Source organism: Teleopsis dalmanni, chromosome 1, assembly GCF_002237135.1.
Source record: "Teleopsis dalmanni isolate 2A chromosome 1, ASM223713v2, whole genome shotgun sequence".
Lineage (NCBI taxonomy): Eukaryota > Metazoa > Arthropoda > Insecta > Diptera > Diopsidae > Teleopsis > Teleopsis dalmanni.
The window spans coordinates 198,986,667-199,014,540 of record NC_051846.1 but is presented as its reverse complement, the minus strand read 5'-3'; the positions used below and the strand labels follow the sequence as shown (position 1 = coordinate 199,014,540).

General features: G+C 28.0%; 2 protein-coding genes and 2 long non-coding RNA genes across 4 annotated transcripts; 3 read left to right on the top strand and 1 right to left on the bottom strand.

The window, feature by feature from the left end:
- The first annotated feature begins 8,333 nt into the window (after window positions 1–8,333).
- LOC119673875 (uncharacterized serine-rich protein C215.13) lies at window positions 8,334–10,885 on the top strand. Its single transcript, XM_038084974.1, has 3 exons — window positions 8,334–8,348; window positions 9,219–9,660; window positions 9,737–10,885. Exons 2-3 carry the CDS (start codon window positions 9,257–9,259, stop codon window positions 10,857–10,859), a joined length of 1,527 nt encoding a protein of 508 aa, XP_037940902.1. The 5' UTR covers window positions 8,334–8,348; window positions 9,219–9,256; the 3' UTR covers window positions 10,860–10,885.
- Window positions 10,886–17,518: 6,633 nt separating this feature from the next.
- On the top strand, window positions 17,519–18,287 carry LOC119673872. Its single transcript, XR_005252194.1, has 5 exons — window positions 17,519–17,608; window positions 17,680–17,799; window positions 17,863–17,912; window positions 18,062–18,153; window positions 18,207–18,287. It is a non-coding gene; the product is annotated as an uncharacterized LOC119673872 (long non-coding RNA).
- A 5,993-nt stretch (window positions 18,288–24,280) lies between these two features.
- LOC119673869 lies at window positions 24,281–25,339 on the top strand. Its single transcript, XR_005252193.1, has 4 exons — window positions 24,281–24,437; window positions 24,511–24,785; window positions 24,847–24,912; window positions 24,989–25,339. It is a non-coding gene; the product is annotated as an uncharacterized LOC119673869 (long non-coding RNA).
- Window positions 25,340–25,464: 125 nt separating this feature from the next.
- LOC119667038 (paired mesoderm homeobox protein 2-like) lies at window positions 25,465–26,517 on the bottom strand. Its single transcript, XM_038076319.1, has 3 exons — window positions 26,484–26,517; window positions 25,954–26,156; window positions 25,465–25,881 (listed from the first exon to the last, which is right to left on the bottom strand). Exons 1-3 carry the CDS (start codon window positions 26,515–26,517, stop codon window positions 25,465–25,467), a joined length of 654 nt encoding a protein of 217 aa, XP_037932247.1.
- Window positions 26,518–27,874: the final 1,357 nt, after the last annotated feature.

The following is a 27,874-nucleotide window of genomic DNA, read 5'->3' as shown; positions in this document are numbered from 1 at the left end:
ACAATACCTTAAAGGCAGTATAAATTTGATAAATAAATGCTTTTATTTATTTAATTTACTTTTTATGTAGCATACAATAGTAATTTATGTAAACAGAAAAATATACATGAAAACTGATTTATTTAAGAATAAATAAATCTTTTAATAAATACAAAATTCAATAATTATATGAAGATTATGTGTCGAATTTTATATCCACTATGCGAATTATTTAATATCGGCACACAACAACAACTAACTTATCATAGCTAAGTTACAAACATCGATATTATATTGACTTAGCTTTTAAGTTGATATTGGTTCAGGCTTCCTCTCAAAGACTCTTGTTGTAGTTATAGCTAATATCGATACACAACAACAACAAAACCATCACAGCTAAGTTACAAACCTTGGTATTTTATTGGCTTAGCTTTTTAGTTGATATTGGCTTCGGCTTTATCGCAATGACTAGTTATGGCTAAGAGGATGAAGCAAAAAGTGTTATTTACTCTATCGTTTCCCAGAACTAATCAAAACACTTCAGAGTATAGATACCTCAAAAGCCTTACCGAAATTACAAATATGGAAACGAAACACATTTCTTATTTCACTATGTGTCCTTAAATGGCTATTGAACTGCAGTAAGTTGTGGTAACACAGTGGTTTTTTATTGGACTGTTTGATACTGGTAACTGCTATCATCTTTATTTAGTCGAACTAGCGTTGCCACATTTTCCTAAGAAATGCTTAATGAAAATGATTTTAGATTTTTCAACTATCTTAGCTAGGCAAATTGTACTACTTGTACAATTGTAAATTGTACCTACTGAAATACGAATATCTCCTAGTTAATGTGGATATGTGTTAAGATTTAAAATTTGATCATTTATCTCTTTAATCATGTTAGAGTTGCCACGTTTCGTTATTAACTGCCTATTATACTTACCATTTTTTAACTTTAAATAAAATACAAAATTATTCAACAGTACTTATAGGCCACAACAATGGTTAAAATGTGGTTTAATTCCTTAGTGCGTATAGTTTGAATAAATCGTTCATAGTAAATATCAGTTATTTCCTTTGTATAACAATATTATTGTACAATTTAATTGTATTTTTATTTTGTGTCCTTAGAGTTGTGTCTGTAGTGTTTTAGTGATTTAATAAGTTGATTTGATAAGCAAAGAATGGTTTCTTATGATAATATTTCCAGTTTGGTTCTTTGGGATAATATATATTATATATATTGTAGGAATTAAATACGTGTAATCTTTTTTTAATTCTCTTATATTATACTGTATTTATATATTCAAATACGTGTATTTAGCAACATAAATTAGTTATCAGTATAGTGAAGCTTATCTACAGGCATTCTCGATAATTATCAAACAGCCATTCCTTTGTGATTTCACCTTTGTACAATTTTCTTGGAACAAAGTATGTAATTAAGGCTTCCTACAACAATTCAAGTATACTAATTAGTTTTCCACATGCTGTGCTTTCATTAAGGAATGACATCTTCTCTTCATTATTTGCCTGGTGAGCTTGTGTGGTTATGGTGAATGTTTAAGGCAAGTGACAGTTTTCACATGTGGTCAAAAGAATAAAAAAAGGAAACAGGAATTTGGCATACACGAAAATTGGTTTTTTTCAACAAAAGGATATTTGAGATTTACACGAGTATTGTTGGGCTAAAAAAACTAAAATATGAAAAATATAAGAATAAATTTTTCTTTTTTATAAATATTAAAAATCGATGATTTGAATAACTTAACACTATTCAACTTTTAGATACATTTATATAAACTGGTGTGTAGGTATATTTACATTCAGCAAAAATATTCTAGTTAAAAATCTTATAGCTCAAAAAAATCAACTAAAAATTAATTCCTAATCAAAGTTACTTATTTCTTCAAAATTTCATAATTATTTTTAGTATTTTTCAATTAAATTTATATCAAACTATATCACCTCGTTGGTTTGGTAAATATATCTAATGCAACAAATGACAAATAACCTTAAGTAACATGTTGACCTTTAACATGCGTTTCCTCTGTTTCTGAATTTTTAATTAAAATTTCAATTACATCATGTATTATTTGAATTGAACGCATATAATCCTGTGTTGATTGTCTTCTTACTTTCGATATGTAATGTAGATACCTCTGATTTAGATATCCATCATTTTATTCATTAACTTTTTGCATGCGGAAATTGCTTTTAAGTTTTTGATTGGTCAAAGTGTATAAAAAGCTGTATAATATTTCACATAGAATACCACACTTGTTACGTTTTCTACATATTAAAATAATTTCAATAAGGTCGAAAGTTAAAAGCAGAATTACCCTTTGGTATTTGAGACCAAATACTAGCATGACATAAACATAGTGAATCCATCACATACCTAAAGGTTGTATTGGAACTCAACTTTGAAATGTTAGTTTAAAGTTAAGAAAAATAATTATGTTTAAAGTTTTAAGTTGTGATTAATTTTTATGATTGTAAATTGTAAATTCCCACTTGATTGTAAATAAAAAATGTGTTGTAATAATAAAAAAGTAATAATAAAAGCGGTTAATACATTAAACTTTGTAGGTCACTTAGTTCCTTCTAAAAATACTACGTTTCGGTTACTAGGGACTAAATAAAGTGTTTAATTTTGCATATCACAAATTTACTAACACTAAACAAAGACAGAAACTCATAATACAAACAATTGCTACAGAAATATATTATACTTATTTTATAATAATTTTTTGTTCCATCTAATGCAAGTATTCACTCATTTGAAATAAAATTATATACTCGCTATGCATATCTCCAAGAAGATACCTGACCTTTACTTGTCAGACTATATCACCAATAAATATTCCAATCTAATATTTATTGGCTAATCGTTTTGTATCGTTTAGTTTAAAATATCATCAATTGATTCAAAGACAATCCAATCAATATAGAAAGCTTGCCTATAATCAGATTTTCATTATTCAGTACGGATCTGATTAATATTAGTAATTGTATCATTAAAAATATATTAAACATATTAATTTTTATTTAGTTTTGATAGAAATAAAACCAACAAAAACCTTATGCTTATTGTATTGCTCACTTATCACTATTTTGTTAGAATTTGTAAGACTTTTCCAAACAAAACACTAGTTATATTGAAGGTTACAGAAATCTGCTAAGCATTATGTATGTAATAACAGTTTATTTATTCATTTAAAAAAAAATTATTTTTTGTGGGTAAGAGTATATTCGATATCAGTTTTAAATTTCATATTGCGTTTTTTTTGTTATATAAAATAAGAATAATATTATTTATATATAAAGTATTAAAGCTTCGGCAAAATAAAAATTTAAAATTTGTTTGTCGTTTCCATAGCAAAACTAACAAAAAATATTTTCAGGAAAATTCATGGTTTTATAAATAAGAGAAATTTTTTAATTAAACTAAAAACTTTTTCTTCTTCTTTTTTAGCATTTCTTCTTAATGTATTTTTGATGCTCTCAAATACAGAAGTGCAGTAAGAACTTTTTAAATAATTTAAATTATTTAGATTGTAGTTATAATTAAGCAAAATTAAATGCTCTTTTAAGAAAACAATTGAAGTCTATTATTATTTTTTTTTTTGTAAACACAAATTAATAATGTACAAAAATAAATTGTTTTAATTTTTAATATGAGTACATTATATATATTGTGCAAATACATAAACCCTGTAGAAAATATGTATACATGACATGTGCATTTATCGTAATAAATAGAAGTTACCGAGATCTTTATCATTAATTAGGATCTTACTGCTATTTTTTTTCTCTTTATTTATTCCACTGGGGTGCATAAGGTTTTAATTCGATTACTAATTACTTACTCATTATAGTTATATATGTATATTCAAAAGATACAAAATTTCAAAGATATCTTGGCACTATATGGTAATTATTTTCAATATTTTTATTATACACAAATAAATACATATATATATTTTAAATAATTTAAAAATAAATAATTGAAGTCTTAATCAATATTGTATTTTTTTTATAATTTCAGCTTTAATTAAACTAATTCAAAGATCTCAAAAATGGGTGAGTATACTATTTTACACTAATTATATACTAATTGAAGAAGCTATTTTACATTTTTATTATTTTTTTAATTATAATAAAAATAGATGTCTTAAATTACAATAATTTAGCTATTTGTTTTCAATTAATTTTAATATAACTTTCTCTATAAGGACAGCACATTTATTTTTACATTCTTTCAATCGTCTTTCAAAATTATTCAAAACTTTTTATTTGGCTACTTTTTCCTATCATAGACCGATTTAATTAAATTTCGCAAATAAAAGAAAATTGATAGGAAAACTTTAATGTATTTTTGTTTTAAAAGAATTTAATCTTTCATTCTTTGCGAAAATTAATGGAAAATGTAATAGAAAGAGGAGAATTTACTGGAATTAAAAATCTACTCTCCGTTGAGTTTAGCTGACGCTTAAGTGCGTGATTTTTCATCTATAGTGTGGATTTGTAGTCGTAGATTTTTTAATTTATTTCATCTACCCACAAATTGAAGTAAAGGCAAGCAATATAAATAAGCACTATGATTACTTTGAAGTACTTAAATCTACCTTAAAATCAAATCTAATAAAAGATAAACAAGCTTAAGTCAGTACTATGGGTTTAACCATTGCGAACCAAAAAAGAAAACATGAAAAAATGTTTTTCTTTAAAACTATAATAAAAATATATTTGAAATAAATTTTCCGACATTTTACTTAAAATTCCATTTTTAAAAAATTTTACAAACTTTATAGTTCCCACTTGGATTTTTAGCAAATATTTCTGTTGAAGTTGGTTTGTTCAACTTTTTAATAGAGTTTTCTTGTTTACTTAGGCGAAACAAAGTTATAAGTTACGGTTACTTTAAATACAACTTTGCACTTTGGTGCAAAATAATGCTGCATAAATGTCACTGAAATGACGTATGTTTGCATGCATCGAGCACAGTAGAAAATATCACTTGAATGCATTTTAGTTGACGTAGGTAAGGTGTTGCTCTGCTTGGTATATTAATGGTTTTTTGTTTTCATGCAATGTTGGTACATTGATAAATTATCACACTGACAACTCAAATGCAATTTGCTGACAACAAATTAATGTTGGTTATGTCTCGTAATTGAAGCAATGCTACTCGTATTCCAGAGCAAAGTGCAAGTTTGCTAATTTGCGTTGTTGTTTACAGTCAATATGGAATAAAGCTTTCTTTGTAATTATTTATCAAGTCTACTTTGACCATAAGCTGGCTGTTGAATTGAATAAATTTAATATTTAAAATTCATTATAGTAATATCTTTCAATATCATTGTTCAATTTAATTTAGATATTTTACCTTTATCACTAATATTAAGAAATCTTGCATTTTGTGCTTTGTGCTGCTTTAATTTATAATTTTTCATCCATATTAATTATATAATATAATATTTATTTAATATTTAATTTATTTATATGAATTATTTATCTATGGTTTTTGTTCTGTTATCGTTTTGCTCGTATAAACGATATAATATCTAAATTAATTAATTTTACTACAATATTTCATCAACTTTCAAACAATAGATTTATTTTTAGTTTTTAAGTTAAATAAATATTTTATAAATTATTAATTATTATTAATACTACAACAAATAAATGAAGTAAACTTGTAAATGTTGTATTTCAGTCATACAATTTGTAGCTCTGAACTTCATTACGTTAGTATAAAGCTAAGAGACTCTACATTGTGACCGAAAAGTTTTCGGAAATTCTCATTTAAAATTCGCGCGCTGTATATTTTTCGATATTTTAAGTTTATGTAGTTTGGCAGCACTGTCCTTAATTACTATGCCAAAAATGAGCGCGATCTGTCAGACAGTTCGTTTACGGCAGCTGTTGAAACCAGTTCCCCTCAGTAGTGCGTTGCGAAAAAACAATGGAAAAAAATATTGAACAAAGAGTTTGCATCAAATTTTGTGTTTCGAACGAAATTTCGTGTGCAGAATCGTTGCGAATGCTACAAAAGGCTTATGGGTAATCAGTTTTATCGAAAACTCAAGTTTATGAGTGGTACAAAGCCTTTCAGGACGGTCGTACGACCGTCGAAGACATGCCGCGTTCTGGACGACCTTCGGCCTCTACCACCGACGAAAACATTGAAAAGGCAAAGGAAATCGTGTTCCAAAATCCTCATGTGAGTGTTAGAGAGATAGCACGAGAGCTAGGCATCGGTCGTGAGAGCTATCCGCCGTAAACGGCCTCAATTGTGGAAGGATAATTCATGGATTTTTCATGACGATAATGCTCCCTCGCACCGAGCCAACATTATCAACGATTTTAAGGCCAAACATTCAATAAATACCATCAAACAGCCACCGTATTCACCTGATCTTGCACCGTGTGACTTTTTCCTGTTTCCCAAACTCAAATTACCACTCAGAGGAACGCGTTTTGAATCCATAGAAGACGTAAAACAGAATTCGCAGAGGGAACTCAAAGCCATACCGGAAAGCGCCTAATAATTGGAAGAAACGTTGGCATTTGTGTATCGCTTCTAATGGAGCATATTTTGAAGGAGATAAAATAAATATTGATGAAGATTAAGAATTTTGCGTTTTATTTAAAATTTCCGGAACCTTTTCGGTCACAATGTATAATGGTCAAAAAAATGTTGTTAGTTAAGCGGTGTTTTAAGTAACCGTCACTCTAAACAGTTACTTTATTATTTTGATTACAAAATTTAATTTTTTCTCAGCAGTTACTATTAAAATATGTCATTTAAGGAGAAACTATTTCTAGTGATATTTTATCTAAGAGGTAGATTTTGGGCCCGCAATTGTTATCCATTATCATCAGTTATTTTAATGGTCCGAATTAGACCATAACAATCTCAAAGAGTTTTCTTCATACATTTCAATCCCTCTCTGCTTACTAGTGAATATTGTTCATCTTAGTTCTGTTCCAGCATATTATGTAGTTTTACAGTGCTATGGTAAATTGCAAATATTACATTATATTTCAGAAGCTTAGTCCTCTATGAATAATGAATTCGCAAAGATACTATAGAAGTTTTAGAATTTGTCATAAAGTTTGAAAACATATAATTATTCACACTCGGTCAGTCTTCTATGTATAATTAATATATATGACAGATTGTTCAGATAGTTTATAGAAAATTTTTTATAGGTAACATTTTATAGGTATAGGTAAACTTTTTATAGGTAACATTAACTTGTTAACATAAAATTAATAACCCTATTGGTAATTATGCACTTTTTAACGAAAGATATTATGTACTCTTTCATACAAAACATTCTTACTTCTATTACGCACTGTGCAGAATATCATTTTTGAGTGTCATTCAAGAGACAAAATCCATGAATGACACTCAAAAATGATAGTCTGCACCTTTGAATGACACGCAACCAACATGTTGCGTAAACACCCTTATTCTTCAAAAATTTTGCTTGAATGACAATTCTTGAACTTGAACATACTCAAGTTCGATCGCTAGAATAAATTTGAGAGCGCAAATTGAATGACACTCAAAAATGATATTCTGTACCACATTTTACTTACGTAAAAAGCTGTCTGTGGACTGCTACAGTATCAAAAATCCATTGAGCTCATAACACTTTACTTGGCTGGGAGATGATATTCTTTTGAATTCCAAAATGTTGTGCTTATTCGGTACTTATAAAAGTATTTGTTATAAAAATTAATAAAAACATTTTAATGTTAATTAGCTTCTTTCAAACAGCTAGTTGATCGTTTAAATTAGCAATTTTATTCCTACTTTGTATCAGCTATAACGCCCTTTGTGTTATACTTATGGTATGATAGAACATTATTATGTAAAAAATACTACATACTACGACTCGTGACTTTATTGTGCTTTACAGTATGTTAGAAATAAGATGAGGATTAAAGTTTTTATTCAAAGTAGAGCACTGCAACCACCAGATATTTTTTACCATTGTACCAATACTCATAAAGTTAATACAAAACAACACATTTTAATAATTAATGTTAAAAATGATAAAAGAGCAAAATATATAATTGAATCTCATAAATTTAAATACTTTGTATCTGCAGTTTCACATATTAATTTCGATGGTTAATTAATTAAAGTTCATTTGAAACAAAATGAACATTTTCAAAAATATTTAATATATTTAATTTACCTGTTATTATAATTGCAATATAATTAAGATTTTAAATCAAATTTTCTTGTTAATACATAAAATGTCATCACTTATGCAAAAATAAAATATATATAATATAATTTTCATGGATTTTGAGTAAATATTTAAACATTCCAGCAACAAAACGTATGTGAATGGGGTGGTGTCATTTGCATATAAAAAACGCTTGATGGATGAAAATTATTTGTTGTGAAATATATGCGCATAATTATAACATTTTTATTAAATTTCGTTTCCATAGGAACATACTTACACACCTAACTGTTGCTCTCTGATTAACAAAAGGTTAAAGAAAATATTTTTAACAGGGTTTTATATTAAAAAATTAATAACGCTAATGAGTGCGCCTTTAATAAGGTTTTACCTCAGGACTGTATCTCATGCTTGTATTGCAAAACGTCAATATTGTCTGATATATGAGCTAAACGGAAAAATCTCATGAAAATTAAAACAAAGGCAACGAATTTTCTTGCTGTTTTTCCCAAAATCTTCATTTTTCCATTTACTTGACGTGAAATTAAATGTCGGCATATGTGTGCCTTCGGTTTCACTTGTGCTGTTAAGCAGTTTTTTTCAATAATGGAAATGCGACAATTCCCAGTAAGTAAATATTTAAATTTTTTTCTTATCAATTCTCCGTCATTTAATAATTCGATTACGCAGCGTTGTGCTCCGTGTCAGATTTGCATTGTCAAACATTTCGATGTAATCAGAAGTGCAAATCCCTTTACCACGTAGGTGATGAACACCAGCGTAGATAAGACGTTACACGTGTAGGTGTCAACATATTTTCATTTTATTCTGTATCTGAATGAGGATGCGGAGGTGTTGTGTGTAAATAAAAGCTGTCACTTTGGTTGTGTGAAATAGCTAATTACTGATGAGCTGTTTTATTTTAAGTAATTTTATTATTCAGTTACATGTATTTTTTTTAAATATTTATCTTATAATTTTTGCATGAGCAACTAATATTACTACCATTTCTCCATTCTGCAGATACTTTTCGTTTGCGTCGATCATCGTTTTCACGACACATGGGCAAGCAGGAGCCTTTAATTGTCGTAGAAGAATCGAATGCTGTAGAAGATGATGAGCAAGATAGCTCAAATACACCTTCAAATAAGGCTAGTTTAGAGATCGATTCGCCATTAAACCCATACCTACTATCACCATGGCGAGATCCACGAGAAGGCCGAAAGCATTCACTTCCTTCTCAACAAGTCACAGAAGGAATAACTGCAAGTCAAGTGCGACGCTTGTCCGAGCGCGGCGGCGAAGGTTCCGGTCCGAGTCCAAAAGAAGCTGCGTTTTTAGCAACACTTTCACAAGCTCCAGCACCATCTGGTCGTCGTCATTCCGTTGTCACAATATCAAAGGTGCCAACAACATTATTTGGACGTTCCAGACGCGAATCCGTAGCTGCTTATCCAACAAACAAGTGAGTTGGGGAAGGGGGTTGGTTGGTTATGTGTATATCACTAATAAATATGTCAACCTTTTTTCCATCTCACCAGTCGTATTTTAGGTTCACGACGTGAAAGCAACACATCAACTGGTCCACCAGCTATTGATCCCATCGGCAGCATACATAATTTACAATTAGATATTATGGATGATATTGTGCAATCGCGAAAGGCACGTATGAAATTATGGAATACTAGCAATGAAAAAGTTTGTGAAGTACAAACTTTAGATGAAAGAGGCGGCAGCACACCACAACGTTACACCAATCGTCGATATTCAGAATGTGTTACAGCACAGACATCACCAGCGCCAAATTATCGTAGAGCTTCAGAACATCCAGCACTTATATCGCCATGTGTTTTGCAACCCGGTGGCATTAATGTAGCAACCCAACGTAAGAAGAGCTCTGGTTTTTTGGGTACAACCAATATATTTAGTTCGCTAACATCGTCCGCCATTGAAATACACAAATATGATGAAGCTACTACTCCGAGCACTCTAAGCGCAGGTAAGATTAGAACAACAGGTGCAGCTGCTGCAGCACCAACTTCTAGCAGCTCCTCTAATTTGCTAGATCCAAATGCAGGACGTTCAACACGCTCAAATAGTTTTGATGTTTCTATACTTAATAATGCTAAACAGTTGGTTACTGATGCGCAGGATAATAGTTCCGCGGCACTCTCTGGCTGGTTCGCAAAGCGACATCAACCTATGGCGCGTAAGAAAAGTGTGCGTAGTAAGAGTACTGCCATGGCACTCTCAAAAGACATGCTAGAACGTCTACAGACAAAAGACGTTTTACGTGATTCTAAGCCAAAATTAAAACCACGCAGCAAACAGAAAAGCTGGACAGATACTACAAAGGGCACAATTGTTGATGCTACTGTTATTGGTTCAGCTATTGAGGGTTTTCTACGCAAAAGTTCCACTTCAAGTGCATCAGCTGCTGTAAGTGCTGCTAAGACAGCATCAGGTTTAAAATCGGCTACCGCAAGTGGTAAGGGAGCAGTACCAAAAGATTATGGTTCCAATCGACGTACCCGTACACAAAATCAAGCAACAAATGCAGTACGTTCCACTTTGAATTGGTTCAGCAAAGGCGATGAGGATGATTCAAAAGATACATGTGATGCATCATTGTGCTCAACATTAAAGGACTTGTTTGTTAAATAATTAACCGGCAGTCCTGTGAAAAAATAATTTTAAGCAATTGTTTAGAAATCAAAAACTAAATATTTTTCTAAAAAATTTTAGAGCATTTTATTAATTATAATATTGTGGGTATATAAGGAGTATGGTACGTATAAAAATAATTGCTCTGTGAAAAAATGTTTACATTAAACAAAGTATTTTTTTGATTGCGCTAAAGGGTAAATAATTTTTGATTAAAAAAGTAAAAATTAAAAATTTAATACAAGTAGAAATTAAAAATAATTAATAAGTTCCTTTAAATTTATTTAAATGTATGTTTAGCTCAAAAGTTCCGAAAAAGGATTCGGTAATTCTGTAGAGAAATAAGATTAGAAAAAATTTGATAAAATTTATGTTATTTATGTTGATATATAATACCAAAAAGATATGTAGTGTAATAAAAAATATTATAGTACTCTGTTTTAAATTTTTTTTGAATTTTACTATTCAAAATGTTATTACTAAAGCGAGTTCTTACATACACTATTAAATATTTGATAATACAATGGTTTATTCTGAGTTGAATATTTAATGTTAATTTTTAATTTTTTAATGTAATTGTAATATAAGTTTTTTTTTCCTTATAAGCAAATAAAATTATAGAACCATTAATTAAATTTATATACTATTAGATTCGACTGCACTACTTGATGTTTGTGGAAGTACAATAGTTTCATTTAGTGTATGATCATAATAAATATTATGTTATTACACTTTATATATGATAAATAATATGATTATTGTAAATATATAATCAATGTATTCCAACAACAATAAATTTTATTTAAGCTAATTTAGATTGTAAGATATTAGTGCAACCATGTTATATATAAATCGGAAAAGCACAGTGAACAGTGTTTTGAACTAAAAATATTGAGTGCTAGAATTTGACGGTTCTTAAAACTATATATAATTCTTCTAGCTTACACCGACGATTGTATGTGACCGAATTACCCTATATTTAATATTATATGTTTAAAACTAGTAGTAATAAATACGTTAAAAATAATAAGAAATTTCACTTTACTTTAATAATTTAAAGATATGAAGAAATTAAAAATTGAATACAATGTGGAACCATAGCTAAAAGCTATTAAAATAGCAATGCAAAGAAGTATTTTTGACTTTAAGTACATGTAATTGTAAGGTATTATTTATTAAAAAATTGAATACAATGTAGCGTAGTAGTTCTAAAGTAAATTAAAATTGTCTTAGATTTAAGTAAATTAATGTGAAATTTTTTTATGTAGATTATATATTGTATAAAACTTAAAATTTTGTATACTGATATTGATATTTTCTCGATAACGACACTTTTAAATTGAAAATTTCTAAGAGAGGTTATCAAAAGAGAGAGAAACTAAGAGATATCAAGAAAATTTCAAAATATTTCTGTCTTAATAATTTGCAAATATCAAATTCAATGCTTCATTATATATTTATTTATCTAAACAATATTTTCCACCTATAATACTAAAAAATCAAAGTTTTATGTATATTTTATATAAAAATATTAATATAAATGTAATTCAAAAATAATTAATGTGAAACAGTTAAATATTTAAAGTAAAAAGTTTGTGCGTCTAAGTGTTAACAAAAAACCAAGAAAATATTTTTTAAAATTTTTTTCAAAATATCTCGATGTGAGTTAATAAAAACATATAAGTTTAATATGTGTACTAAATAATAAAATCATAGTTGTATGTTTATTTCAAAATAAAATGTATAAATACAATACATAATGTAAACGTTGAGAAAACATGCTAAATAAATACATAAACTCATGGAGAGATATAATGACTGCAAACTTACAAACCCAAACGATGCAAAAGTGTTGAATCGAAAAGAACTTCATTTCTTCCTTTTATTCATTAAAAAAAAAAAATATAAAAATATATAATATTAATCATTTACACCAATTTGAATACATTAAATATATTTTCTTATTTTTCTAAACAAAAAAATACAAAAATAGAAATTTATTAATGCATAAAGTAATTTTTGCAGTTTCATAGAATGTAATTGTGTGTTAATGGTTTTTAATTAAAATTGTTGAAACAAAATATGTAATTTTCTCTCCGTTAAAATAAACATAAATAAACTTACGTACGAACATAATAAATACTCTCAGATGACATTAAAAAATATTTATCAGTGCATAAAAACAAACTAAAATAAGTAAAATAAGTAAAAATAATTTTGTTTAGAAATAGAAGAGAGTTTGAAAATAGTTTAGTTTTTCCCAAAAATATACATCTATAATATTATTTAATTTATTTTCTATATATATATATAGTATAAGCAAACTGCATTGAATTTAACTATCCAACGTATTAAGCATAGTTTTTAGTTTTATGCACTGAAAATATTGCTTAAAAACAATCTTATTGTAAAATTATATGTATTTGACGTGTAAATAATATTTCAATCAAGAGCAACAAAAGTTAACTAAAATGAAATATGATGTAAAAATAACACATATTGTATATAAAAACAAATTAACCAATATGAACTTTTATAAAATTGTTAAAATATTTAAAAAAAAATTCACTCTACAAATTTTTTCCTTTTTAAAGAGTTTTATTTACTATGAAGTGTTAAAGTTGAACCACCTAAAAGAATAATCAAATACAAATGTAATGAACGTAAATAATCAATATAAGACAATACTTTGTTCAAAAAAATATATATGTATATATATCTACCACTTAAATACATTTTATAGAGTTATGTTGTTTCAAAGAAATACATATGATAATACCCACCTCTTTCTAATTATGCCAATGAACAAATAAGAAATGCAAATATTTTGATAAGATAAGAAATGGAAATAATATTAAAAATTATACAATAAATTTTTTAATATTAGTTTATATAGAGATGTTAAATATACAAATATATATATGATATGTTAAGAACTGATGGATTCATATCAGATAATAGTCGCAGTTGTACTTCTTTCAGTATGATAATTAAACTTTTTTTATTAGCCATTAAACAAATAATTATATAGGTATATTGGATATTAAAAATAAGTAAAACTCTTAATTAAAAATTTATATTATTAAAATAGGTTTTTCGAACAGTAGTCACTACAACAACAAAAATTAATTTTATATTATTTTCATTAATTGAAGTTTTGGCGGACTATACAGCTGTTTCAAGTATTGTCAAATACCCATCATCAGTGGTCTTAGACCACTTTTTAATATTAATTCTATATCTTCATGAAGCTTATTTGGTTTTTTATAATAGTAATATACTCAAGCAATAAGCAATAACATTTTATCAATATATTATATTAAAATTTATCATTTCGCAACAAATACTGTTCGTTAATTATCCATTTTCAAATGATTTGTTGTAAAAATTTAATTATTCAATATACCAATATTAATTTTTAATAATTTACAAATATTGATGACTAAATAATTTGTTAAAAACTTTATGATTAATTATTTAAAATATTTATTTATTTAATTGTTTTAATTTTATTTTTCGACCTGTTTATTAAAATAGTTTTTTATATATTTTTTAACTGGCTGTAGGTCCCTTCTTGTTAAATAATTAAAGGTTTAATATTTTTTTTATTATACTCTATATTTTGATTCTCTTTGAGAGTCACCATCAGAATTACGATACGCTATCCTCTTTGTTCTCTTTGTTCTGTCTATATTGTACAATATAGATGATAGAACAAAGAGGATGACGTATCGTAACCCTGATGATAAGTTACAGGAAGAAGATCCTACAGCCAGATAAAAAATATATAAAAAACCACATTTATTTATATTAAAAATAAATATCTAAAGTTTATTATATAATAAATCAAATAATCAAAAACAATAGTCTAATTAAAAATAATTATTAAGTATTGGAACGACAATTGCCGCACAATATTAAGCATTTCGAAATAATTAAATGAAATATTTTTGCTTTTATTTAAAATTTAAAATGTTAATGATAACAAAAATTATCAGAAACTATTTACATAAAAATATTAATTACTGTAGTTTGCAAAATAACACTATTTACCTACTCTTATACAAAACTTTACATACATGCAATATAATAATTAATTGAACAATAATTGAGTAATAAATTTAAAAAAGCAACCGCACTTAAATGTAATTAAAAGGATTACTATATATACAAAAAGTAAATAAACAAATAAATAAAGTAAGAGTATATAGTAAAAATACTTGTAATTAAATTGTTGCAAAATATAAAAATTGTTAATATTTTGCTTTTGGGGGAAAAGGGAAAATACGCATAATAGGCTTAAAATAAATATTTGATTCATATTAATAAAAAAAGTATAACAAAATATTTAATATTAATATTATTAATTAAAGTCTATAAAACTTAATAGTAAAGTAATGTAAATAAAATTTTAGCGGTAATCTCGTCAGTTGAAAAAATAAAAAATGTATGGAAGTTACCTTACTTGGAATTGATAAGCAATGTTTAATATGAATTTCTATTTACAGCAGCTTACTTAAAGTGGTACACACATAGAAAACTATAGTATATATTTAAAATACATAAGTATGAAGTATTCAGATAATGTAAATTTTAACAGTTTGATTGATATGTGTGAGAGATTACTGTTAAACAAATACTCAAACCCTATATCTAAGATATTAAAGTGAATACATAAAATTGAATTACATTTTTTCGTTGTAAAACATAGATGCTTAGGTATGTGTGCATGTTATATACATATACATATAAGAATTGACATATGTATATGTCAATTATTATATATATAAATTCTTATATATAATATATATTATATAGAAATATATGAAACAGTTAATTACAATATGCAACTTTAGATGTAAGATGTTATGTGAATACAGAAACTATTAATGTTATCCTTCAAATAAATGCAACTATTTTCTCTTATAAGTGTGTGAAAATAAGTGTTTTATTTAAATGGAAAGGTAAAGGGTGAAATAAAATATTATAAAATATATCAGTGGAATTTTTCTACATATATTTAGGAATAAACAATCACAGTTAGAGAACAGGTATAATCTATCACTAGAACAATTGGAAAAAATTTTTAAAGAGTTGGTTTATTAAACATTAAAAATGAGATAAGGATAAAATTCTGTGATGAGATGGATATATAAACCTTTTAAAGAGGCTTTTAAACAGAAACAGGACATGAACCAATACCCAACTTTTGCAATTTGTTGAGGGTTGTTTGTGAATTTCAATGTTCTGAGCAAGTTTTCCCACTATTTTAGTTCTGGTTATGTAGAACTTCAAAAATGAAACTTATTTATCCGTTCAAAAAATACATAAAGAATAGAGCCCTGAAATTATTTACGAAAACTGATAGGCTTAGCAACACTGGGTTATCAAATCTCAGAATAGTTACAGACTTCTCGGGGAGGTATACAGATCTGAGGTCAATTATTGCTTAGTCTGATGAAGTGATAAACAATAATCCAGTCCAAGCGTAGAGGGGGGTTATGAAGAAACCACACAGAAAATTCAGAGCAAAAGTGGTCAAGTGCGAGTCAGTGCCTCAACATAATAATAGAGCTAATAATAGAGAATCATTCAAGTCTCTGAAAAACAATTATTCGTCTTAGTAAGTATATAAATTTAAAAGTCTCGACGTGTAAGATTTTAGATTACAAGGAAAGTGGAAAGCAATATAGCCTAATCAGCAATCCGAAGGTATGTGGAAAAATATAGTAGATGTATTAAAAGAAAGCAATATAAAATTTCGATTTAGTAGATAACGTTCTGAGAAAATATGAAAAGAATTCAATATCTGGATCATTGGTTAATAACGAAGCTTAAACTACTGTGTACAGATTTTGTAGAACCTTTAGTAACATAAAGTAGATATAAGCATGGGAAAATAAGTATTACATAAAACACTTTATAGATGAAGCATATACATGAGCATTAACGGCATTAAATCGGCAATGGATCAGAGGTATACACATGGGATTGATGAAAAAGCTTGTTGACGTCTGCAGTAGCTTCAATATGTACCTGTATTTCTATTCCTGATATAGTATGTAGTCGCGCATAAAAACAGCCAGATCATCTGCCAAACTCGGTCACATACATCAAAATTTCTGCTACTTTTGTGCAATTGCGTCGATTACTTACAACCAAACTGATGGAGTGATTGTAAAACACGAACTTAGATTCACTCAGTAACTAACTAGAGTTGTTAACTTATGTTAGTTGTATTTAAATTAATATTCTGGACCGTTTTTCGTGGATTATAGAGTATAGATATGACTCATTTCATAGATTTCATAGGTTTTGTACATAATTTCGTTTTGGCACTGCTGATAATTATACAGTTTTTAAAATACAAATATTAAAAATTTTAGCAGAAAGGTCAAAAGTAAATTAAATATATTTCTATGGTTTATAAAACATTTACTTAATATTTAAATCAAAATAATTGGAGAGAAAAAAATGTTTCACAAAAAAAAATGTGATACAAATTTTATAATATCTGAATAGTTGGCTTTGAGTTTTATTAAAAAGTGATATAAGCATATGAATAGATAAAAAAAAAACTGTTTCACTAAAATCAACAAAAAAAAAATAAAATAAAATTTTAATTTCGGTTTTTCATCAAAATTTTATCGTTATTTTTTTTTGTTGATTTTTATTGAACTTTTAGTGAAAACAGTAAACGTAAAAATATATATTTATCTCCATTAGTACAAGGAAACTATTATATACAAGTAATTACAAAAAATATAAATATTGTATATATACAATAAATACAAAAGAATACTAACAATTTTATTTACAGAAAATGAAAAAAAAAAATTACCATGCTTACATAAAAAATAATTAGGCGTAAAAATGTAAAAAGGTAAATGGCTAGGAATGGAGGGTCTGTAACTAATAGATACATATTTATTGGATTTTGGTAAATATTGTCTTAAATAAAAATACTTTGTTTTAAACTTTAATATGGATTATTACCACAAAGATGGATTGTTCCGGTGATAAAATTTTATCTTTTCTGCAAGAGAACGACAGGTAGGTTTAAAAAAATTTACTAAAAGTTTTATAACTATTAGGTTTCTTCATAAATTTCGTAACATACATATATTCAATAATAATAAATTGGAACTGACTGACAAATATAAAATTTATTTATACAAATAAAACAATGTTAACTAAAACAGTATACAACTCTACTCAATCGTCGTGAGCGTATTTGATCTCCCATGAGTTTGCTACTGATTCTTTCGTTATCTATGTTAACCCATAAAAGTCGGTAAGTTTTCTAATGTTTCCATATAATACAATGATTGAAATATATACCTTCAGCATTACAAACATATTCTCAGACGAGCATATAGTGGATGAGAGAATGTATGAATTATTCTGAATTTTACAAGTCAAGTCAAACCAGATATGTTAAACATACTATTTGATGACATGTTCCATAAGTTGTTGTTCTAATCCATGGTTAGTTGTCAACAATGAAACTTAAATGGAATTGATGTTCTAGTTGCTGGTGTGCTCCAATGTTCCAGGGATATAGACCTGATCGTTTCGGGAACTTTAAAAGAAAATGTATGGATTATACTAGGTCTTATCTCAAGAGAAATCGAACCAGATATGGTTAACACACTATTTGATGACATGTTTCATGGTTTTTTGTCAACGATAAAATTTGATTGGTTTAATGTTCCTGGATATACACCTGACCAAACCTTAAAAAAATGTATGTATAATGTTTTTACCTTAACTGAAGTTAAACCCGATATGTTAAACAGACTATTTGTTGATATCTTCCATAAGTTGCTATAAACCATAGTTGCTTGTCAATAATAAAACTATATTCGAGTGTGTATACAAGCTGTTGATGTGCTCAAATGTTCTTGGACGTAGATCTGGTTGTTTTAAGAAACCTAAAAGAAAATATATGGAAAAATCGAATGGTTAACACACTATTTGTTGCTATATTCTATATACTGGAAAGACTTTAATTGAGATGATGCCCTAGCTGTTGGTGTATGTTCCGGGACGTAGAGTTAGCCGTTTCGAGAACTTTATGTTGAAATTCAGCTTCCTTGGGATGAATAATTTATTGTGCTGTATTAATTTTACTCTTACACAAAGTAATACATTCTTTGTAAGTTAATTTACCAACATATGCTCGAAATATTGGTGCTCAATTGTCCATATTATTACAAAAAACTAAGTGTATGGACAATTGTTGAACTTTGAGATAAATTGCATAGATATATGTAAATAGAGAAAATTTAATAAATTTCAAAATTTTAAATTGCTTTTTTTTTTGATATTGTCCAAAATATACTAGTTGAGATTGATTTTTTGTGGTGTATATATAGTATGTAAAAGAAAAATTTATTTAGAAAAAGATGATTGGTATACTATTTTATATATTATTTACATATATACCAATTATTTGCTGATGCACATGTACTCATCACAAATATTCATTGCGGAAATTTCAGAAAATCCTTGGTAAAATACTAAAATGTTATGGTCCTTTAAAATTATTCTGTTATCATAGAATATATTATCGTACATGGGAAAAATGTGGTTATTGTTGCATTGAACCGAGTTTGTTGAGAAGCGTATCATATAATTGCATGCATTTAGTAGCAAATGTGCACAATTAGTTTATTGAATGTTTAATCACGTTTGGAATTTAAACAATTTTGACACAAAACGCTTGCAAAGGAATACATGTCAATCAGCAGGAGATATCAGGAAACGACATTTGTAAAGCTGAAAATTTTGTTATTAGTTATTATTTTGTTTTATGACGCAAATGCTTCATTTAGAAATTCCAGTTCTGTGTCATTACGTATGGTTACTATAAATTTGTTACCTTCGTTTATATGTGTTCGAAAGCAAGTAAATATATTAAATTTTTGTAGACAAAGAAAATTTAAGCAAAATTACATATTTTTTAAGTTTTTAAATTTTTTCATATTTTTTTCTTAATAAAACTTTTGGATTGGCGGCTTTATAAAACTTCTCTAATTTATGAGTTAAAAATCCTTAAGGCAGGAAAGCAAAACAAACTCAGCTTGATTACTATCCCAAAGTGTATAATTAAAACCTTATACCGCCAGCTATGTTGGGTACTGAAAATTGTCGACTCATTATAACACTTTGCGGCACCTCAGCATTTTAACGCATTTAAATAAGTTTAAAAAGTTTTCCTTAACTTACTTTACGTAAAGTAATTCCAAAAGTCTCCATAGACTTAGTGTTTTTTTTCACACCATAGCAATGATTACTAAGGAATAACAATTAACAAAAAAGGATAAAATTTTATTTACCCTCATTAGCTCAGTAACTTGTTCATTTGGGTTTGGGAGTTATTTATTCCTGTTTTTTAATTTTCGAAGAAAATTTCTTATAAATAAATTTTTTCATATTGAAGTGATGGATATGGTAAATGATTTTTAATAATTCATTCAATATAAAATTTTAACTTATTAAAAGGACACAGTTTTATGCTTAATTTTATTTGATAAGTGTAAAATTATAATTTATTATACAATAAATTTATTACGTTGTAATTTAAAATCAGTTAGAACGGTAGTGTTTATTTTACTTAATAGAAACTATTATATTTGATAGAGATATTTCGTAAAATGATAAACTATAGCAGCAAAAATTCATTGAACTGAAATTAAGCAAATAAAAATAAAAATATATATATACATGATTTCGTTCTAATATAATTCAGTAAATGAATTTGTTAATGAACTTCCACATCAAATTAGCTAAACTCCAAGTGCGAACATACAAATCAAGTACAGCTTTGGAGCAGTTGGTTAATGAACGCTGACAACGAGCTTCAAATTTGGCAGGATACGATTTGAACCCTTGGTACTCGCAATCTCAAAAAAAATATTATTTATGAAAAATTAATATAAAAAATAATTCCAAGATCACTGATGATGGGTATTCAAATACCCATGATAGGCAGTCAAAAACTCAATTAATTAAAATAATATAAAAAGAATTTTGTTGTTGTAGTCCACTAGTCTTCGAAAATTCTCTATAAATTGATTAATAATTTGTAAATATCGTAAATAAAAATATTATAATAATTTGTTACCGGGCTAATTGGTCAAATTTTAATATAAATAAAAAGACATTAATTTATTATTTATATTTAAAAATCGTTTATATTTTATTTCCGATATTTCGACTATCTTCGATAGTCATCTTCAGGGAAAACTACACAAAATATAGGATGTTCACATTTTTATAGCGGATTATAAAGAAAAATCATACAATAAATACAATAATAATGATGACAACAAGAGAAAAAACAACAATAAAAATACAAAAGAAAAATTAAAATTATAAAAAAAAAAATTTATAAAAAAAAAACAAAAAAGCTTTACAAACATCCTGTGTCATTTGTTTATAATATTCCTATAAGCCTGAGCACAGTTGTCCGTATCCGTTTTATAATTGAGTCTTATATTATTGGGCAGCTGATGTGCAGTGGCTTCTCTCTCTTGGTTCTAATTTCTCCCTACCTCTTTCTAAAAAAAGCTTTCCACTTCTTAAGTATTTAACAGATGGAGAAGACTGCATTAATACTTTAGAAAATAAAGAAGGGCAAGAAATAGCGAGAACACAACTTATCGGTATGGTTGAAAGGTATAAAAGACAAATAACACATTCTCCTATGGAAAAATACATATTGCGCACAGTGGAACAAGCGAAAATATTTTTAAAACTGAATAAAAACATTTTAATACTTAAATCTGATAAAGGCAACAAAACAGTTGCTATAAAAAAAGAACATTATGACAAAGAAATTAAAAATATAGTAAATGATATTATGACATACCGAATACTCAGAAGAGATCCAACTTCAACGTTACAAACTAAAAATAATACAATAGTCACAAAACTTTTTGATAATCAAATAATAAATAAAACAGAAAAACTAAAATTATGTACATATACAGCCAACCCACCTAGAATATATGGGTTACCTAAATTACATAAGGAAAATATGCCACTTAGGCCTATTTGCTCTTCAGTTAACTCACCATCATACGAATTGTGTCGATATATAGCGTCAATTTTAAAAAATCTGACCATACATTCGGTTTATAATGTTAAAGACTCAATTGATTTCAAAAATAAGGTCAGTAATTCATATATATTTGATGATGAAATAATGGTATCCTTTGATGTAGTATCCTTATTTCCGAATATACCGGTTGAACTAGCCATTAAAATTTTGGAAAAGAAGTGGAATATAATTAAGACATTCACTAAGATTACTAAATCACTTTTCTTCGAAATTTTAAATTTCTGTCTTAAAGAAAATAATTACTTCATGCTAGACAACAAAATTTATAAACAACGTAAAGGCATGCCAATGGGCTCACCGTTATCACCCATTATAGCAGATATCGTGATGGAAGAATTATTGGAAAAGTGTATGGATGACCATGAATATAAACCAAGATTATTAACGAAGTATGTAGATGATATCTTCGCGATAATACGCAAAAATAAAATAACTCAAATACTTCAAATTTTGAATTCTTTTCACACAAATTTAAAATTCACCATAGAAGAAGAAAAGAATAACAGGCTTCCTTATTTAGATGTTGAATTAATTAGACATAATAACCAAATTCACTTTCAATGGTATAAAAAGTCTTCAGCGTCAGGAAGATTAATTAACTATAATTCCAATCATCCTAAACACGTGATTTTAAATACAGCATCCAATTTTATTAGAAGAGTTCTAGTACTGAGTGACAAAATTTTCCATAATGAACAAAAGAACATAGTGCGTGATATTTTAATAAAGAATGACTTCCCCGTAAGGATTATTAATATGATGCTTAATAAGACCTGTAAAAAGCTCCAACCTAACAATAATAATGACAAAAAAATATATAAATCCATTGATTATGTTCCGAAATTGTCAAACCAAATAATGAATTCTAGTATATATGACAAGGAACGTTATAAAATTACTCATAAGGCAACAAACACAATAGCTAAATTATATAGCAATACGAAAACTAAAATTAATAATAAAGACAAATCTAATGTAGTGTACCAGCTGAATTGTAAAGGTGACGGGTACAATGTATGTAACAAAATATATATAGGTACGACTAAAAATAAGCTTAGGACAAGGATGGCTGGACATAAACACAGTTTAAAAAATAAAAGTGGTGCTGAAGCCAATACAGCATTGGCTGTGCATTGTATGGAGCATAAACATGAACCTGATTTTGATAAGGCAAAAATTTTATATGAAGAAAGGAACCATAATAAGAGGTACTTTCTAGAAATGCTCTCAATACTTCAAGTGCCCAATAATATAAGACTTAATTATAAAACTGATACGGACAACTGTGCTCAGGCTTATAGGAATATTATAAACAAATGACACAGGATGTTTGTAAAGCTTTTTTTTTTTTTTTTATAAAATTTTTTTTTATAATTTTAATTTTTCTTTTGTATTTTTATTGTTGTTTTTTCTCTTGTTGTCATCATTATTATTGTATTTATTGTATGATTTTTCTTTATAATCCGCTATAAAAATGTGAACATCCTATATTTTGTGTAGTTTTCCCTGAAGATGACTATCGAAGATAGTCGAAATATCGGAAATAAAATATAAACGATTTTTAAATATAAATAATAAATTAGTGTCTTTTTATTTATATTAAAATTTGACCAATTAGCCCGGTAACAAATTATTATAATAATAAGTTTTGGTCACAAATATAAGTATTTAATATTTGTAAATAAAAATATATAAAATGGTATTTTACTGATTTCAATCTATGTACGTACCAATGCTATTCCTTTGATACCACAATTGACCATTATTTGAGCTCAAGTTAGCTTTTTGGAAACAAGGTCGCGACTGCAACCTACCTATATAAGAATTAATAGGCGAATCACTTCAATTTTTTACATTAAGTTATATTGTTATATGCATAATGAATGTACTTAGTCTAATAAAAGTAAAATATTTTTTAATAATAATTTTTTATGAAAATTTTGTATGTATAATTTTGTATATTTAAAATACCAAATTTCTTAAATATGTAAAAGTTGACCGTATTTGGGTCCAACTTTGGAGGGGCCGATTGGGCCTTATCTCTACTAGTTTAGAAAATATCGAAACTGTGAGTCGGAGACTGTTGTATTTAATATAATAAAGGCTGTTGCTTCAGTTAGAGTCGCCAGTTACTAAAGCTGGTGACTGTTGCTTAATCGAGGCATTTCAATGTACTTAAATAAAAAAAAGATATTTAAACAGATATTTTAATCATATCTGTATTGAAATATATTTAATTTATAGAGTTTAATTTTTAAAGAAAGAATAAAAATTATTTGTTTGTACTTTTTTTGTTTTAATACATATATTTTCTAAATTTCGCAAGTATTATGAATTGTGGTACATAAGCATAAATTTATTTTATTTATTTTTCTAAAACACTTATAAGTAAAATGTCAAAAGTAAAATATGTTTTGTATGGGATTGCAGCGATACACTTTGCAGTATTGGTAAGTTAAATTACATATAAAAGTGAGGAAAATTTTCTCAAAAACATGCTCTGCTTTTCATTTACTACGTTAGCTAATTGAGCCAATATTGGACTACCAGATAAAAAAGTTGCAAAATAGAATTACGGCTAGGGAACTCTTATTAATACAAAGAGCAATGGCTTATCGTTACCAGCATGTTGCAAATGATCCACGAATTGCGGTTGAAATGATAGAGCCACCACTACCAGAACAATAAAAAGTTAAAAAATTTTCGCAACCATTGAACCATAGATCTATATGTATATATGTATTTAGTGCATCAAGAGAGAATTCTAACAGAGAAACAAAAGCAGCAAGCAATATCGGGTAAGTCAATTGCAAATATCAAACTTTAAGAAATTACAAATAATAATACTGTATTTAATAGAGTGATCCTTTAGAAACCCATTGTTTTGTAATGTCATCTGATGCTTCCTGAAGACCTTATCACAAAGTAAGAAAAATTTGTTATTGTTTGATTATATTTGTTTATCTTTTCTTATATTCCTAACATTGATGATGTATTTTAGTGCTTCGAGCTGTATTTTTCGAGTTGTTGAAAACTTCCACCGTTTCAGTGTTCTAGTACTTAAACCGTACATCGAATAGTGCTTGAGAGTTTGTTGTTTCCCGTATTTGTATTAAATAAAATAAAATCAAAATGGAATCTCGAGAAGCTTTGCTGCTCCAGTAGCTCGAATATCTACGAATGTCTCGAGCTTTTCTGAATATTTGAATTGTTCGAATTCGAAAATACTCGATCTACTCCAGCAGTTTGGTGTTCGAACATTTTAAAGCACATAGTATATAGCCTATAAATACCTCGGACTTAACTCATCTTTATCAGTGTAATCTATATCAATAAATTGCAGTAATTATATTCCTTAACAAAAAATTTTATTAATATTTATTTTTAATTATACTAGTTTATATAACTAAAGAAAAATAAAATTTATGTTTGCTTAAATAGTTGTATTGTCACACTCGTCATTGACAGAAATTCAAATCATAACGCGGAAAATCCTTGCGCACTCTTATATCGCAAAGAAGCATAACTGTGCTGGTAGTTCGGTGTGCAATAATTGGTGGGTGTGAAGAATGCACCACCAATAGCATCATTGGCAACAGCAGCGGCGGCCGCATTTGTAGCGGCCGTCGCACCAAATGCACCGTATGAGTTCGTATAGCCTTTGGATGAATACATGCTAAGTGTTGGAAAACTCAATGAATAGGCTGCGGCCGCTGCATGATGGGGTAAATCCATTTGTTGGTGAAACAGTGCTGCCGCACTCTTATCGGTAGCGAATTTATGAACACTCGTTATAGGTGGCACAGGCTGTGATGCTGTTGCTAATAAACTGCGTCCATTGTTCGTACTGCGTTCATTTCGTCGAAATTTTGCGCGTCTATTTTGAAACCAGACCTGTGGTGAAGTATAAATTAGAATACTGGAAATTATTTTGAGTTCACCGTACAAATTGCAAGTTGGTCTTACTTGTACGCGCGCTTCGCTTAGACCCACTTTCGTTGCTAACTCCTCGCGTACAAATGCATCTGGATAATGCGTACGTTCGAATACTTTCTCCAGTGCTGTCAACTGTCCTGAGGTGAATGTGGTGCGATTACGGCGCGGTTTGCGCGTTTGCATGCTACCACCCTGAATATGATCGCCACTAAAGTCGCTACGGAAACTGTCATCTAAAAATAATACAAAAAGAAGCAAGGAATTTAATGCAAATGTTAGCAGCTTTCAGTTTAATTGAATTCTAAGAGTTATTCCGAGAAAAATTCATTAAATCAAATTTAATGACCCCAACAAAAAAAAAAAAGAAAAAATTATTCCAAAATAATTTTTAGTGCTTTCAACAATCAGAGTTTTGCTGAATTTCATTGTAAGTGAAAGGTCATAAAATATTTCGTAATTTTTGATATTTTCCTTCATCATGCCGTGGAAATCCCTAACTTCAATACAACATCAACACCACATCAATTGATTTTATGTCGAAAATTCTTGTATCGTTTTACTGTCCACAATGTCGTTAAATTTTTCATTTTTCATTTTTCATGGATTTTATACTTTCGCTGCTGCGGCTGGCATTTCTATTGCTGGATGCTTGCCTGCTTGGCTGCTTTTGTTGTTAACGTGACGTTTGCAATGGCTTTCCTTGCAGCATTGCTGCTGTAACAACACTTCCAGCAAACAACAGCAACAGTCTTCCTTATGTTTCGTCCGTATTTCCTTTCATTGTCGTTGACAGTTTGTAAAATTGTTTTTATAGTTTTTCTTGAATTTGTAAAGTTCTGTGTTCATTGCACGCCTTTTACGGCACCAACGGCACCAACGGTACTAACAGCACTAACAGCACTAAAATGTTGAAAAAGTGATCATTTTGTATCTTCGAATTAAAAACTCGTAAAATAATGATTTAGTGTTGTCACTTGTCAAAAGTGAGTTAAATGGATGGTGATGATTGGGTGCAACTGAGCGTGATTCTATACAGTTAAGATATTTATTTCTCTTTATAAATGACAAATTAATTAGGTACAAATATTATGATTTTCATCGCATTTAAGTGATACTTAAATTTTAATTGATTATAAAGTTTTTGTTATTGCCAGAACAGAGTTATGAGTTATGAAAACCCGAAATTATGAAATCAAGGACATTAAGCGTATAAACTAGAGTAGTACTGTGAAGAAAGTTTCGACCTACATTGGGTTGCAATAGCTGGAACGATGCTGATGCTGATAATGATGATGATGGCGATAGAATATTTGTTGAAAATTGGTTTTTAATAGAAAATAATATTAAAAGTAATTAACACAATTGAAATGTTTTGTAGGGAGCTAAATTATTATTTGATTGTTAACATGAATAAATTTATAAGCGAGTGGTATGGATTATAAGGTGTTAAGAAAAATTATATTTTGAGGCAACTGACATGAATTCTCTAAGTTATTATAAAAACTAAACAACCTAAAAGATCGAGCGTGAAAAGATAGTTAATTGTTTAATTTTAGTAATATTATTAAAGCTTTAACGAGAAATCGCCCAACAGCCGGTATTACGACCAGAAGAGTCCTATTGTATCAATTTCACTATTGATTACACAAAATTCTTTAAAGCTTTGTGAACAAAGTCCAGAACTAAATTTAGAGAAGAGCTCTTAATCTATTCTGGTGACAAAAAACCATATGAAACACTTCTATATTGTTGTGTAGCGTTTAGCAAAGCTACAAACACTACTATTCACCAGTTAGAAATTGCAAAAAGCTAGGCTCTGAGAAGACTTTTCAAAGTTCCTTGGTACATTAGGATGAATGACATCCTCAGGGACCTCAAGATTGGTCCCATCAAAAAATACATGAAGGATAGAGCCCTGAAATTATTTGCGAAATCTGACAGACTTACTAAC